The sequence below is a fragment of the Rhinatrema bivittatum genome, chromosome 5, assembly GCF_901001135.1.
Source record: "Rhinatrema bivittatum chromosome 5, aRhiBiv1.1, whole genome shotgun sequence".
Taxonomy (NCBI): domain Eukaryota; kingdom Metazoa; phylum Chordata; class Amphibia; order Gymnophiona; family Rhinatrematidae; genus Rhinatrema; species Rhinatrema bivittatum.
The window spans coordinates 1,362,350-1,379,785 of NC_042619.1; the positions used below are offsets into that span (position 1 = coordinate 1,362,350).

The following is a 17,436-nucleotide window of genomic DNA, read 5'->3' on the forward strand; positions in this document are numbered from 1 at the left end:
TCCAAACACATCCAACTGCTCATTAAGCTGCGTGCTAGGCTGGGGGCAGTTTATTACATCGGCCTGCTGCTGAGTATGCCACAAAGTTACTTACAAAAAACAAAAAGGAGACGAAGGAGAAATCTGCAGAGCTATGAGTATAAAATGCTCACACTAAGAACCTAAGATATGCCATACTGGGTCAGACCAAGGGTCCATCAAGCCCAGCATCCTGTTTCCAACAGAGGCCAATCCAGGCCATAAGAACCTGGCAAGTACCCAAACACTAAGTCTTTCCCACGCTTCCGATACCAGTAATAGCAGTAGGTATTTTCCAAGTCAGCTACATCTCATGTCTATCGCAGAGCTAAACCCATGCAGCACTATACAGATTTGCAAAAAAGAATCTCATGGCTTGCAGACAAAACCAAGCAAGTCCTCCAATAATAGCACACACACCTTACAAATTTGGGACACCTGGAAAAGTTACCTGACGGGTAGGAGACCTTTATTTGTGCACCCCTATTTTCTTTAACTGTGATTTTGAGCCAGGCATGGCCAGAGAAGCAGGGGTGCACGCACTGGGAACACGTATGGTGTCGAGGGCAACTGCGGGACTTTCAAGATTTAAAGCAGACGTTCGCTCTCCCAAGTACAGACAAGTATTTTTATTGCCAATTATGACACTACATTTTACATACAGATGTACACATAGAACTCAGGAAAGGCAAAACTGTTTTGAGGGATTTTGTGATAAAGCTGGGACACTCACTAAGGTGATATCTCGGATATAGAGAGCTGAAAACTAAGCCACCCCACATAATACATTGGGAAAGCAACCTGGGGACTAGTCTGAATCCTCAGCAGTGGGCAGGGTCTTTTTTGGTCATTAACAGTTGTTCCATGGCGTCCTCTATCGTAGAACATGGATATAAAATGCTACATCGTTGTATATCACCCCATCAAAACTTCATAGATTCTATGCTCAGTGTTGGAGAGGATTATTTATTTTAAAGGTTTTTGTATACCGATTGCCGTTTGCACATTGTTTCAGTTTACAAAGAAACAGTGCAAATAAAATGTAGCATTACAGATACAAGCATCATATCAGTTAAATAACAGCAATTATAATATGAGGCATAAAAGATATGTGGAACACACTGATATCTTATTAGTATAGGTAAAAAGTATTGAAATCAAACAGCTTAAGAGCTATGAACAACTCAACGGTTTACCAGGATTACATTGAGATTATAATGAGGCATAAACGTTCAAAGGAGCTGTTGGCAGGGGAATAAATAAGAGTTAAAATAAAGGGGAAAGGAAATTAGGTTCAGGAGTATATAACAGGGCATGATAGGGGTGCGGGAGAAAAAAGCTAATTAAATTAAATACTTGACGGTCGGAAGGTGGACGCGCAAGAACAACATGTAAGAGAGTAACAAAATGGCGGATAATCAAGGAAGGAGGTGGTAATTAGAAGAGAGATGGATTCGCAGGGGGGAAAAAGGGTGGGTGATGTTAGTTGAAGGCTTGTTTAAAGAGCCATGTTTAAGGTTTGTTTTTTTAATTTCTGTAAGCAAGGCTCTATGCTGAGGTCGGGGGGTATTCTGTTCCACAAAGTGGGACCAGCTAAGGAGAATGCTCGGGCCCTTGTGGAGAGAGATGTGATGTTTGGGAGCGGGGTGTGTATAAGATTCCTTGGTAGGCTGATCTGGTGGGTCTGTCAGATTTATGAAAGCGGGTGGAGTTATGTAGCCATTGTATATTTTCATTGACTAGAGTCTTGTGTATGAGAGTTAGGCTTTTGTATTGAATTCTTGAGGCGATGGGGAGCCAGTGGAGGTCTCTCAGAATGGGAGTGATATGGTCTTTTTTGCGAGTATTGGTGAGAATTCTAGCTGTGGCATTCTGGAGCAGCTGAAGGGGTTTGATGGATGAGGTGGGGAGACCGAGGAGTAGGGAGGTACAATAGTCAATTTTGGAGAATGTGATGGTTTGAAGAACAATTCGAAAATCGGAGAGATGGAGAGGTCTCATTTTCTTTAGTACCTGAAGTTTGAAATAGCAATCTTTTAAGATGGTTTTAACAAATGGTTTTAAGCTTTTAGGTTGTGTGCATGTAGGGAGAAGGGTTTGGGGGGGGGGGGGGGGGGGGAGATGTGGTAAGTGTTCAGGGAAATGACAAGGACTCCTGTGGCAGTCAAAAAAGCAAACAATGTTAGGAATTATTAGAAAGGAAATGGTGAATAAAACGGAAAATGTCATAATGCTTCTGTATCGCTCCATGGTGAGACCGCACCTTGAATACTGTGTACAATTCTGGTTCCCGCATCTCCAAAAAGATATTATTGCGATGGAGAAGGTTCAGAGAAGGGCAACCAAAATGATAAAGGGGATGGAACAGCTTCCCTATGAGGAAAGGCTGAAGAGGTTAGGACTTTTCAGCTTGGAGAAGAGACGGCTGAGGAGGAATATGATAGAGGTGTTTAAAATCATGAGAGGTCTAGAACGGGTAAATGTAAATCGGTTATTTACTCTTTCGGATAATAGAAGGACTAGGGGGCACTCCATGAAGTTAGCATGTGGCACATTTAAGACTAATCGGAGAAAATTCTTTTTTACTCAACGCACAATTAAGCTCTGGAATTTGTTGCCAGAGGATGTGGTTAGTGCAGTTAGTGTAGCTGGGTTCAAAAAGGTTTGGATAAGTTCTTGGAGGAGAAGTCCATTAATGGCTATTAATCAATTTTGCTTAGGGAATAGCCACTGCTATTAATTGCATCAGTAGCATGGGATCTTCTTAGTATTTGGGTACTTGCCAGGTTCTTATGGCCTGGATTGGCCTCTGTTGGAAACAGGATGCTGGGCTTGATGGACCCTTGCTCTGACCCGGTATGGCATGTTCTTATGTTCTTAGATCCTGTGGGTTTTGGCTTTGCTAAGTACAATCCCGAACACCAGGAGGAAGTGCTGAAACATGTGAATGCTAAGTACGAGGCTCAGTTTGAGTGTGGCTAGGGTTACAGGATGGAGCATGAATGCTTCCCTCAGGAGCTGGGCCCAATGACTGAGGAGCTCAGATCTGGAAAGGGGGCCCCCCTGACACCTGATGCTAGAAATCTGTGCTGCTGGTACTAATCTCTCTGATTTGACTGAATATGCGCCCTCTAATGATCCTTATAATTATTTTGGTCACTAGTGTAGTGCATTGTGGGCGGTGATCGCTCAGCGCTGGGAGGGAGGGAGGGAGGGAGGGAGGGGAGGTGTCCTTGGCACTTGGGAAGATGAAGTCGGGGGTCAGAGGTCATCACTGAAGCCCGGGCTGTGAGGAAGACTCTGCAGCATTGGGCTTCAGTTTAAGATGGACGTGGAGAGGGGGTGCACCAGGGACTCACCGCATTCATGTAGTTTCCAGCTTTCAGGACCAGACGAATGATCGTATGAAGCTCCTCACACTCCAGTAATTCTGATTGGGAGGCAAGAGAGGAGACAAAACAGGGGTCAGGTCCTGGAATCTGTGCCCCCCCCCCCCCCCCAGATACTAAAAGGCTGCACCTGTCAGTCTCAATGAACTTCAGAAAGAGGCCCCCTCCCCTCCAAAAACAGCTGTCAATCACGATCACATCTCAGGAATTCCCTCATCGCACCCCCAGTCCCCCCTCACCCATCGACCACCGTACCTCGAGCTGCCTCAGTCAGGATCTCCACAGAGCACTTCCAGGACTGCAGCTGGGGAAAGAATTCGTCCTTCAGGATCAGGTTATCCAGCCTTTCAGCATAACTAAAATAAAAGTATAAAATCGTGACCCGCGCCATCTCAGGGGCAAATAGAGACAGAGCCACATCCATTAATTACTCAGCCACATATATACCCTCCTGCTGGGAGAGGCTGGGACTGCAGGAGCTGTGATCTCCCATACCCAGTGCTCCTGCACCATTCCCTACAGCGCCTCCTGCTGGGAGAGGCTGGGACTGCAGGAGCTGTGATCTCCCATACCCAGTGCTCCTGCACCATTCCCTACAGCGCCTCCTGCTGGGAGAGGCTGGGACTGCAGGAACTGTGATCTCCCATACCCAGTGCTCCTGCACCATTCCCTACAGCGCCTCCTGCTGGGAGAGGCTGGGACTGCAGGAGCTGTGATCTCCCATACCCAGTGCTCCTGCACCATTCCCTACAGCGCCTCCTGCTGGGAGAGGCTGGGACTGCAGGAGCTGTGACTCCCCCATACCCAGCACTCCTGCACCATTCCCTACAGCGCCTCCTGCTGGGAGAGGCTGGGAGCACAGGAGCTGCAAACTCACCCCTCACCCAGCACTCCTGCACCATTCCCTACAGCGCCTCCTGCTGGGAGAGGCTGGGAGCACAGGAGCTGCAAACTCACCCCTCACCCAGCACTCCTGCACCATTCCCTACAGCGCCTCCTGCTGGGAGAGGCTGGGAGCACAGGAGCTGCAAACTCACCCCTCACCCAGCACTCCTGCACCATTCCCTACAGCGCCTCCTGCTGGGAGAGGCTGGGACTGCAGGAGCTGTGAGCTCTCCCCAGTGCTCCTGTCTATTGCTGCTGGTAAAATGCTGATTCCACCTAACCCTAAACCCATCTTTCGAGGGAGAGGAGGTGGCTTTAGTGAGGGTTCATAAGATGAGGGTGAAGGGGGGTAGACTTGGTCGTTATCTTGGGCAACATTTCTTTATAGGGAGTGTGGAACAGCCTGTGAGTCAGGAAATCCTGGGACATTACAGGGGATCCCTGTGGGAGAGGGAGGGATTGTAGAGGTGAACGGTCTCTCTGCCGCCTGTTTCTGTGTCACTCGATCTCACCTGGGAACTTCAACCAAGAGGAGCATGAAAAGGTCGGCTTCCTGGAGATGTCGTCTGTCCCCCTGGAAGGACCTTAGCTTCTTTACCTGGGAAGCAGGAGAATGAACTGCGTGAAACGTCCGAGGGGCAGAGGAAAAAGAGCTCCAGAAACAGGAGGATCGTCACCATTTATAAAGTTTAGAGATGACAGGAGAATTATTAAAATCAGAGATTACAGAATCAAGTTACAGCATTTGAAGAAATAACGGAGTAAGGATGAAGCAAATAAGGGCAAATGTATGTTTAGTTAAGACAAACCAGTTTCCCAAAATTGTAGCTGGGTTCAGTTAAACCCTGGTTTGCAGTTTGAGCTGAACTCAGAGCAGGAATTAGAGAGAGTTGTGAAATCTATTTATGTTCTGCCTTTCAGGCACATCGAAGCCGATTACATTCGTCTTGTGTAGGTATTTCCCTCTCCCAGAGGGCTCACAATCTGAGTTTTGTATTCAGGACAATTGGGGGGAGTCTGACTTCCCCCATTCACAGCCTCCACTAACTGCGAAGCTGCTGCTCCACTCCAATCTCTGCAACTGATTCTGGTAGTCAAGATGGGCCACACAGGGCTGTGCTGCAGTTTGAGGGCAGATTTTCTTTTAATTATATTTCCTCATAAGAACACAAGCAGTGCCAAGCTGGGTCCGACCAAGGACCATTGAGCCCAGCATCCCATCTCCCACAGTAGCAAGTCTGGGTCACAAGCACCCATCACATCCCCAATAGTTTCTCTATTTCTCGTATCTCAGGCCCTGGGATAAGAATAGGCGGAGTGTACAATGGGAATTGAAAGTAGGCCTTAGATTATACTGCCAAGAAACAGGAGCCTAATAGCAAAGGCCCATGATGCACTGGTTTTATGCCAAACAATCATATACTAAAATATCCCCCCTCAAAACATAAGTTGTCTATTCCACAGAGGCCTTCTCTTCAACAGAACTGTCAGAATTCAGTTTGGGAGGGGATTTCTGACCAAACTCCAGTTATGTGATATTAGGTTCCATAATAGGAGTCACCACCGGGAAAAGGATTTAGGTGTTATGATGGACAATATTTTGAAATCCCCTGGCTCAGTGTGCTGTGGTGGCCAAGAAAGCAAACAATGTTAGGAATTATTAGAAAAGGAATGGAAAATAAAACTTCTTCATCAGCTCATGCTGCAGCCACATCTTCAGCAGTGGATTCCATTCTGATCATCTTAAAGATATTAGAATTGGAAATGTTTCAGATAAGGAGGATCACAATGATAAGGGGATGGAACAGCTCCCCTATGAGGAAAGGCTGAAGAGGTTAGGGCTGTTCTGCTTGGGAAAGAGACGGCTGAGGGGAGAAATAATAGAAGTATGAAATCATGAGAGGAGTGGGGGTAACTGAATCAGTTTATTTCAAGAATTAACAAGACTAGGGGACACTCCATGAGGTTAGTAAGTAGCAGATTTAAAACAGGAGAAAATACTTTCAGTCAATGCACAATTAAGCTCCGATATTCATTGCTAGATGTGACACACAGTTAACACAGCTGAGTTTAAAAAAAAAGGTTTGGACAAGTTCTTGGAGGAAAGGTTGAACACAAATATATTTAAAAAAAAATCTCTAAACAGACTTTGTTACTAAGATCACCAGATCGAGAAGCACCTGAATGTCTAACAGAAGAAGAAATCATCCTGGTTGGCAATCCTAATTCTGTCTTCTGAAGGAGGATCTCCTCTCTCACGAGGAGGAGAATGGCTTGAGCTATGTTTACAGCACCCTAAACGTACACAGAAGCCTGCCCCAGAAAGCTCACAAACTAGAGGAAGGAGGGAAGACGACCTGCTGAATGCTCTCCATTTCTGCAAGGAAGGCTGCAGTTAGTCAGGGGTCAGGAAATGTTCTGGATTTTGCTGTTTGGGTCTGTGATGGAAGAAAACTCTGCTCACATAGAAACAGGTGGGAGGAGATGACACCCTCCTGCATTAAGGGGCCGATGCACTGTCACGCACAGTAAAACGGGCACCAGTTTCCCTAACGCACACACATCCACCTCCTCCTGGGTGCGCGATGCTTTGTTTTAATGAACTGCCGCATAAAAAAACACAAGGGTGCAATAGGTAAAAATTGTGCATCCCTAGTGCTGCAAACCATGGGGCAGCCGGGAGACGTGGCTGAATACGAGCGTCTGCTTTATATTCACATGCACAACATACATGCACTCCTGCAGTCTGTATACTGTATGCCCAGAAACTTTATTTTTGGCAATCGAGCTTACATTTTCCCCTTACTTTTAAGAGCCACAAGCAGTAGGATTTCGTATCGCAACGATACTAAGAGGAACCACAAAGACCAGTATATTTTTTCATGTGCTCATGACTTGCAGCATTCACACTAGCTCTGAGGCTGGCGTTAAAATGTGCAGCGTTAGAAAGTGCACGATAGACCAGGGACTTTTTGCAATGAGGAATAGCAGCTAATGGCCTCATCTACATAGAAGTTACATGTAATGAGTGCTATTAGCTTTGCCTTTGTTTGGATGCACTAATCTCCTCATTGCATCAGACGTTAGTCTAGTGTCTCCACCATGGGTTAACCCGTGCGCTAGGCTGAGCGCGCACTTTACTGCAGTGGCCTGTAGGAGTGAGATTTCACTCCACATCTGACATCAGTGTGGCCTTTGACCTCAAAGCATGAATTGTTCTTTAATAGACTTCACGAGAGAGCATCAGGGGAAGTTTTCCTCTGGATTGAATCCTTCATTTTGGATCAGATCTAAGAGGGGGTTGTCTGTACTCTCCAAACATAAAATGCTATTTGGCAGAGTTTCCACAAGGTTTGGTCCCGTTAATATGTCACTAGCCTCAAGAACAAGGGTTTAAGTGTCTCTCTACCCTGACAACATATAAAAGTGCCCAAGTGATTGAGAAAGATTCAGTAGCTGCTAAAACCTATTGGCCAGTGGCAGTCCCAGCAGAAATTAAAAGTTATTGTTGAGAAGCCGGACAGAAGGAAGGACTCGCTCCTTGTATGAAGGAAGTGGTATAGACTCTTGATGTTGGTCTTGAAATCTGAGCCTTGGAAAGCCTGTTTCAATGTCCTCACCGCGCCCCACCCCCTAATGTATTCGGCATTTCCAGCCATTTTTAGAAATTCACGAGCAAGGCCAGCACTTGCTTTTTTGTGGCCCTGTGCAAATTGCTGTGTGTCCTGCCTTTGCATTCATCTTCTTCCAGTAATCTAAGCTTTAAAGTTTGATATTCCACACTATCCAGGTCCTTCTCCTCTGGAAACCATGGCCCTCTACACGCACACACACAATTAAGATTCATGCATGAAAAAGAAGATTCTGAGTACAGTCTGAGGTAAAATCATCACGTACAGCTTGTATATTATATTTACATGCACTGCCATGGTGCCACCGGAAAACCCAGCAAAAATACCCATTCACTATTAGGCCTATTGTAACACGCTGGATGTGGACTTGACCCTCAGTCATGAGTAAACAATTACAATAAAATAAACCTCCCATACCAAAACATCACCAACTGCCAGCACAAACAGTAACAACCCTACCTATGAAAGAGTAACACTGCAAACATTGCACCACCTCCTAAACCGCCAATAAACCTGCTATTAGGAAAACAGAATAAGTCAGGATGCTATAGGTCCCTCCACAGAAGCCTCATGCTAGGAGGATACATCAGCTTGGTCACACATGCAGAACACTGACAGACCCTCACCAAATACAGAATAAAGAGATCATAAAATAGAAATAGAACTGTGCAAGCAAAAACTGAACTGGAAATCACAAGCCAGATTTTGTATACAGTGCAAAAATGCAAACATCACTATTCCTATCAAAATCAAGAAACATAAAAATCAAAATAGTAAAACCATATTAATAATGAAAAGAAATATTTCAAGACAGCTAAAAATTATTATTTTTTTTTTTTCCACACACAAACACCAGTAAAATATTTCAAATCAGCAGACAAACACACACCATGCAATAATTAAAACTAATAAAGATTAAAAACATTTCTCCCTCTCTCCAGACCTGGGAACTTTATTTCCAGTCATCCTGAGATTGTTGTGGATTTAGGGAGGGCACACAAACTTTCTCCTCTCACAAACACACACACTTCCTCTCTGACGCACACATTCCCTCTCCTACACACAGACACATGCTCTTTGCTCTCACTCCCATGCTCCTCCTGTGTCTCACACTCGTTCCCCTCACACACACTCTCCCACATACGGGCTTCACCTTCTCTTTTCTCCTGCTCTGGGCCTGCCTCTTCACTTTGATCTCCATTGGGTTGGATGGAGTCTGCCAGCAGTCCACAGCCTCTTCTCTATTTAGGCTATTGACAGACGGGATGGGGTCACTACCTCTGTTCGTTCCCTTCTCATCCCCTTCACTCACTACCTCAGCCCTGCCTCCCCTTTCCCTCACTATCTTTTCCCCCTTTGCTCCCTCCAGAGGACCTTCCCCCCTTTTCACACCTTATCTTCCCCATCCCTTGAGACATTCATTACTCCTTACTAAGTCAGGATCTCAGCTTCCCCCCCTCCCTTCCTCTAGAGGATCTTCTCTCCCTCCCTTGTGCTTTCGTGCTCTCTTCACTCTTTCCTATGCTTCCTCCACTTTCCTCCTTCCCCCTCCCTATGCTCTTCCCCACCTCTCACCCAGTCACTTCCAGCTTCTTTTGCCTCCACAGGCTCTTCCTCCTCCCTCTGCAAAGGTTGGGTTTCCCCAGCACAGTTTATTAGTCAGGATTCCCACTCGTCCCGGGGGAGCCGGCAGCAGAAGCAGCTTTTGAGTGAAGCCATCTCTTACTGTTGCAGAGAGCTGTGAAATCTCTGTTCCTCTAGCGAGGTTGGCCATGCAGGCAGAGGATGATATCACTCGAACACTCGGGCAGCGAGTGTGCTTGCTGCTACATTGGATCAGAAATGGGTTTGGCCCATGGCCTGTTCTCTACTTTGCTGCTTGTGGGGTAGAGTCGTATGAGCTGCCCCATGGCCTCTGCTCCATTTTGGCTGCTGGTGGCCCCAGGCTGCCACCCCCTTGGAGCCACAGCCCTGTGCAACTACACAGCAGGTTGCACTGGCCCTGCTCATGACCTTTAGACTCTCGTGCATGTCTTAGTTCTTTCCTGTTTCAATTGTAACTCATTATCAGGTTCTTCTTTTAGCACAAGTTCAGCATTTGCAAGTTCTGCAAGACCAATTCTTAAAAAGAATCGATATGATCGTGAGACTTTATTGGAGAGTTTACACTGGCTATCGATTTGTATCCTATCAAATTTAAAGTGCTTTGTTTATTACTACTATTCATGGAGACAACCAAGCTACCTTTTTGATCTGTTCTCTGAAATGCTCCCAGAGGCAGGCAAAGCTCCGGAGTCTCAATGCGTGGATGGGACGATGGTGCAAGGAAGAGGGATTCAGTTTTGTTAGGAACCTTTTGGGGAAGGGGGAGTCTCTTCCGAAGGGATGGGCTCCACCTTAACCAGGGTGGAACCAGACTGCTGGCGCTAACCTTTAAAAAGGAGATAGAGCAGCTTTTAAACTAGAACAAAGGGGAAAGCCGACAGTCGCTCAGCAGCGCATGGTTCGGAGAGAGGTATCTTCAAAGGATACTAATGATGCATTAGAATTAGGGCATCCCGACAGTGAGGTTACAATAATTAGAAAAGTAGTCCAAGTGCCTGTAAATAAAAACTCACCTGAGCTAAAAAATTCTAACTTATCCCTATCAATTAAAAAGCAGAATGAAAATACAAACAAAAAACAAACTTTGAAATGTCTGTATGCCAATGCCAGAAGTCTAAGAAGTAAGATGGGAGAATTAGAATGTATAGCAGTGAATGACAGACTTAATTGGCATCTCAGAGACATGGTGGAAAGAGGATAACCAATGGGACAGTGCTATACCGGGGTACAAATTATATCGCAATGACAGAGAGGAGCACCCGGGAGGAGGTGTGGTGCTTTATGTCCGGGATGGCATAGAGTCCAACAGGATAAACATCCTGCATGAGACTAAATGCACAATCAAATCTTTATGGGTAGAAATCCCTTGTGTATCAGGGAAGACTACAGTGATAGGGGTATACTACCATCCACCTGGTCAAGATGGTGAGACGAATAGTGAAATGCTAAGAGAAATTAGGGAAGTTAACCAAATTGGTAGTGCGGTAATAGGAGACTTCAATTACTCCAATATTGACTGGGTAAATGTATCATCGGGTCACACTAGAGAGATAACGTTCCTGGATGGAATAAATGATAGCTTTATGGAGCAATTGGTTCAGGAACCAACGAGAGAGCGCAATTTTAGATCTAATTCTCAATGGAGAACAGGATTTGGTGAGAGGTAACTGTGGTGGGGCCGCTTGGCAATAGTGATTATAATATGATCAAATTTTAAATGACTGGAAGGGGTCAGTATGTAAATTCATGGCCTAGCACTAAACTTTCAAAAGGAAAACTGATAAAATGAGAAATAGTTAGAAAAAATCTGAAAGGTGCAGCTACAAAGATAAAAAGTGTGCAAGAGGCATGGACATTGTTAGAAAATATCATCCTAGAAGCACAGTCCAGATGTATTTCACGCATTAAGAAAGGTGGAAAAAAGGCAAAATGATTACCGGCATGGTTAAAAAGGTGAGGTGAAAGACTATTTTATCCAAAAGATCTTCATTCAAAAACTGGAATAAGGAGTCATCAGAAGAAATTAGGATAAAACATTTAGCTTGCCAATGCTTATGCAAGACATTGATAAGACAGGCTAAGAGAAAATTGGAGAAGATTTTGGCCAGAGGCAAATACTCAAAAGCTTTTTTTTTTTTTTTTTTTTAAAGTATCTGTTGGATCATTGGATGATCAAGGGTTTAAAGGTGCACTTAGAGCAGATAAGGCCATCGTGAAAAGATTAAATGATTTCTTTGCTTCAGTGTTTACTGAAGAGGATGTTGGAGAGATACCAGTTCCAGTAAAGGTTTTCATGGGTGATTATTCTTATCAACTGAACCAAATCACGGTGAACCTGGAAGATGTGGTAGGCCTGATTGACAAACTGAAGAGTAGTAAATCACCTGGACCGAATGGTATATACCCCAGGGTTCTGAAGTAACTAAATATGAAATTTCAGAACTATTAGTAAAATTTTTTAACCTCTCATTAAAGTCATCCGATGTACCTGAGGATTGGAAGATGGCCAATGTAACCCCAATATTTAAAAAGGGATCCAGGGATGATCTGGGAAACTATAGACCTGTGAGCCTAACTTCAGTGCCAGGAAAAATCATGGAAACTGTTAAATAAAATCACAAAACATTTAGACGGACGTGATTTGATGGGACACAGCCATGGCAAGTCTTGCCTCACAAATCTCCTACATTTTTTTGAAGGGGTGAACAAACGTGGACAAAGGAGAACCAGAAGATGTAGTGTATTTGGATTTCCAAAAGGCATTTGACAAAGTCCCACACGAGAGGCTTCTAAGAAAACTAAAGTCATGGGATAGGAGGCGATGTCCTTTCATGGATTACAAACTGGTTAAAAGACAGGAAACAGAGAGTATTTATTTATTTATTTTTATATACCGACCTTCATGACGGGTGTCATATCAAATCGGTTTACATGGAACCAGGGGTAAACATTCTTATAAACCGTTTAACAGTAAAATAATCAGAGGAAGTAAAAAAGTTACATATATATGAATCGTTCTGTTAAATATGTTTCTTGTAAAGCCAGGGGCACTGTTGCCCGTCCCGAGGCATTATTGTTGTTACCTGTAAACCGGATTGATTTGTTTCCCAACAAGAATTTCGGTATATAAAAATTCAAAATAAATAAATAAATAAATATAACAAGGAGATCAAACTTGGGAATAGAAGAAAGAGAAGGACAGAGGGATAACCCTTGTGATTAAAGGGTTTCGCTATGTAAGTTGTCAGGTAGGCTTGAGATGTAGAGTTCCGCAAGTGAAAAGATTAAGGGAAAGCTTGGCTAAATAGCCAGGTTTTAAGTTTTTTTTTAAATGTTTGTAGGCAGTTTGTAGGCAGAGTAGGATTAAATGGTCAATTTTCTCAGTGGAAGGGAGTGGACAGTGGAGTGCCTCAGGGATCTGTACTTGGACCGGTGCTTTTCAATATATTTATAAATGATCTGGAAAGGAATATGATGAGTGAAGTTATCAAATTTGCAGATTCAAAATTCTGCAGAGTAGTTCAATCACAAGCAGATTGTGATACATTGCAGGAGGACCTTGCAAGACTGGAAAATTGGGCATCCAAATGGCAGATGAAATTTAATGTGGATAAGTGCAAGGTGATGCATATAGGGAAAAATAACCCTTGCTATAATTACACAATGTTGGGTTCCATATTAGGTGCTACAACCCAAGAAAGATCTAGGCATCATAGTGGATAACACATTGAAATCGGTTCAGTGTGCTGCGGCAGTCAAAAAAGCAAACAATGTTGGGAATTATTAGAAAGGGAATGGTGAATAAAACGGAAAATGTCATAATGCAAGCGTTCTAAGTATGACAACATACATCTACACCACCACACTAGCCAACATTCTAAATTAAGACTATCCAATCATGCCTCCCTTACAATTTAGTAACCATCCTCTACATCAGCTTACCCCAAAGCTTTATTCCTCTCATATTAAATTATGCGCCGTTTAATATTAATATGCGTTTTTTCTCCCCCTTTATTATGTTCCAAGTTTTATGCCCTGTTCTATGTAATTGCATTCTCACATGCCTGTTTTTCAGTTACAATGTAAACCGAGACGATATGTAAAATTTACATGAATCCCAGTATAAAAAAAATTGTTAAATAAATAAATATTTCCTCTATCGCTCCATGGTGAGACCGCAGCTTGAATACTGTGTACAATTCTGGTCACCGCATCTCAAAAAAGATATAATTGCGATGGAGAAGGTACAGAGAAGGGCAACCAAAATGATAAGGGGAATGGAACAAGTCCCCTATGAGGAAAGACTAAAGAGGTTAGGACTTTTCAGCTTGGAGAAGAGACGGCTGAGGGGGGATATGATAGAGATGTTTAAAATCATGAGAGGTCTAGAACGGGTAAATGTGAATCGGTTATTTACTCTTTCGGATAGTAGAAAGACTAGGGGGCACTCCATGAAGTTAGCATGGGGCACATTTAAAACTAATCGGAGAAAATTCTCTCTGTGCATAGTTACTCTGGAATTCATTGCCAGGGGATGTGGTTTCAGCAGATAGTGTCACTGGATTTTAAAAAGGTTTGGATAAGTTCCTAGAGGTTAAATCCATAAGTTGCTATTACAGTAATTAAAAAGCAATAGTAGCTTATGAACTAATGTTTGGGTACTTGCCAGGTTCTTGTGGCCTGGATTGGCCTCTGTTGGAAACAGGATGCTGGGCTTGATGGTCCCTTGGTCTGAATCAGTATTACATGTTCTTATGTTCTTATTTTCTAGGTATGAATATCACTAATCTCATCAAGCTGCGGTACTGCTCTTTTGCACATTAAACAGTGTATATCGCTGCACTATCTTGCAAGCCTTTGCCCTTCCACCCTCCCCTAATACAGTTACCTTTGTATGCATTTGCATTATTCATACATGCAAGTCATGGAAAGGCAATCCTATGCAAACATTTTATTGTGGCCAAATCGAGAGGGTGGCCAGCCATGATAAGCCACCACCACATCTTGGAGAAATAGTAAAATGTGAGGCAGGAGGCCCAAGAACCTAATGTGGATCCCGAGCCTTCTGCCTCATATTTAAATTCCCAGCCAACCGAAAAAAAAAAAAATGCCACAGCTCGTTAAAAGGATGAGCGAGGATCAGTGTTTGAGGCAGCCCAGACTCCCCAAAAGTTTAAAATGGATGAAAGTGTTCACAAGGCGATAGCCCTGGCCAAGAGTGGATATCCATGGGGTGTCTGACATCAAGCAATTTCCATGCAGCGCCTGTCAACAGCTCCCAAAAGCAGGCAGACTGGAGCCAAAATATCTCCAAAATCAGCTTCATCTTTCCTAAATAACTAAGTTAAGCAGGGGTGAGCAGACCAGCCGCCCCCATTCCTGCCTTGCAAATGGGTTGGGCCCCCTACACATTCCTTCTCTCTCTTATAGAGAAATATCCTGATTCCCAGTCTGGCTCTTGATGCAGCTGCAAATAATGAAACTGCCAGCCAGTGTCAGATACACACAGCCAAACATTTTTAGATTGCAGAAATTTTTAATCGGCACATACAGTGACACCCACAAAGACGCATACTCTCTCAGATACGGAGTGTGTGTGTGTGTGTCGGAGAAAGATAACCACAAATACTCTGACAAAGTTTATATGGGTGCATCTCGCTCTCTCTGACGTGCTACAGCTGTGCTGCTGCTTTGGTGCTCACGGAATGAGTGCCCCCACTTCAGCACTGCTGCATCATAGTGTAAAACAGTAGTTCCCAATCTGTGGTCTGCCAGACTATAACAGGGGGGCCGTGGGAAGTGTACTGTGAGGAGAGAAGAGAAAGCCTGGTCTGTGCCTTTCAAGAAGCCTGACAAGCTGCCACAGACCCCAGTCCACACTGGCCACGAAAGTAGGAGGTCACAGCTTATCCCAATCTGCCAGCAACTAGGAAAAAAGGCCTGACCGGCAACTGAGAAAAGCAGTCCAATGGGCAACAGCACACCTCGTCCTGGCAATGGAGAAAGAAGAGGCCCGATAGGTCAAGAGCACACCCTGATCCTCAACAGCCGAGAAAAGAAAGTGTGACAGGCCCCTGGTGCACCCCATCCTGGCGGCAGAGAGAATAGACCCAACAGCACTGGTGCACCAATCCCAGTGGCAGCCAGAGTGAGGAGACCATTTGACCCTCTCCTCCCCCTGCAGACTCCAGGAAAAGTGAGAAGATGCCTGAATGTGTGCACACGTGTGTGAAAGCATGTGTACGAGAGAGAGGGAGCGTGTATGTGTGTGAGAATGGGAAAGTGTGCATGAAAGCATTGTGTATGAGAGGGAGTGTGAGTGTAGGTGAGAACATGTATGTTTGTGGGAGTGAGCCTGTATGTTTGTATTTTTGGTACTAAAGCCTGTGTGTGAGAGCGAGAGGTGTATGAGAGCAAGTGCATGCGAGAGGGAGAGAGAGTGTGTGAGAGAATGAATTTGTGTTATAGAATGTGTGAATATATATGAAAGAGGAGGAGACGTTTGTGCACCCTTCCCACCCCACTAAACCAAGACATCTCAGGGTGACTGGAAATAAATGTTCCCAGGTACGAAAAGCAGAGGATTTTTTTTACTATTAGTTTTAACTATTCTTTGTGCCTGCTGTTTGGAAATATTTTGTTGCCATTTGGTAAATTTTAAACACATTGTGAGTCTTTAATCTCCCCACACCATGGTGCGATCAGACACCTCTGGAGCCGCCCAGGACCAGCCGGAAGATAGCTCCGCCCACCCTATCCACCTCACCATGACATCAAGAGACAGGACTCTTAAATCTCCCGCCAGTGAGCCTCAGGCGCCGTGCACCGGTGTGGTGCGCCGAAGGAATGCAACAAAGGGGCCTTCTCGCAGCCAAAAAAAACTCAGATTAAGACTCAAACACCTTATCCATCAAGCATTTCCCCTCTCCTACCCCCAAACACAACACCATTCATGGTAGGAAACCATGCACGACGAATTAACCACTGCCATCAACAACTCCCGCCACCACCTAGGATCTCAGCTCCTGGTAAAGCTTTTATAACTTTTTAAGCTTACCTGCTTCTCCACACGACATGGTAACACTTTCCTCTTGTCTCCTCCTCCTCTCCACAGGCCCCGATTTCGGAAGCCCCGCGGTGCTCTGCCCCTCCCCCCCTCACGGACGTAGACGCTGACGTAGGAGCGTAGACTGTCCAGTGAGGCTTGAAAAGGACAGCAGCAGGACCAGAGGCGCTGCGTGCCCAAGGAGCGCGACCAAGGGGCTTGCCCCTTCGTTTTCCCATTTAGTTTCTCCTTAAAATTCCTAAACACCCAGAGAGTTCCCCCTTATTTTATTCCTCTAAATTAAACTGTAGACTATGCTAAATAACATGGATTCCAAACACATCCCTTCCATCATCTCCCTCAATAGACAAAAACAAAAAATAGTTAAGAAAAAAAAAACTTCCAAAGCCTTATAGACATCTCTAACCCCTTAATTCCCAAAAATAAATTATAGTATTTCACTTATTTCCCTACTATTGGTAAATGTCTATCCTTAATGACATTCTCACAGATAACGTTCATATATGTGCAAACACTGAACCAGGTTTAAAAAATCTGACTATGTTCTTTTAAATCAACTACCTAAAAATAAATATGACATCACATCTATGCCTAGGCTTAACAAAAGAGGAGGTGGTATAATGATACTGTCTAAAAAGGAGCTCCTCCTAAAAATACAGCAAATAAATTCTCCACCCAAATTCGAAATAGCTGTCTTAAATTCCAAGTGGCTACAAATTTGTTTAATCTATGCACCCCCAAGACTACTAGAACTTAAATGTCGCTCCATTAATTGAGATTTTTGTTACTAACCTAAAAACTGAAATTCCTACCATCATACTCTGACTTTAACTTACATGTC

At 44.3% G+C, this 17,436-nt stretch overlaps 1 protein-coding gene across 3 annotated transcripts in view; it reads right to left on the reverse strand.

Moving 5' to 3' along the window:
* Nucleotides 1-17,436, reverse strand: part of LOC115091730 (FH2 domain-containing protein 1-like) — a 129,549-nt gene that overhangs the window by 17,990 nt on the left and 94,123 nt on the right. For all 3 annotated transcript variants that reach the window (XM_029601886.1, XM_029601887.1, XM_029601885.1), the window contains 3 exons: nucleotides 4,805-4,890; nucleotides 3,663-3,763; nucleotides 3,378-3,448 (listed from right to left, as the gene is read on the reverse strand). In XM_029601886.1, coding sequence (XP_029457746.1) covers nucleotides 3,378-3,448; nucleotides 3,663-3,763; nucleotides 4,805-4,890 — 258 coding nt within the window. The remainder of the gene's footprint in view (nucleotides 1-3,377; nucleotides 3,449-3,662; nucleotides 3,764-4,804; nucleotides 4,891-17,436) is intronic.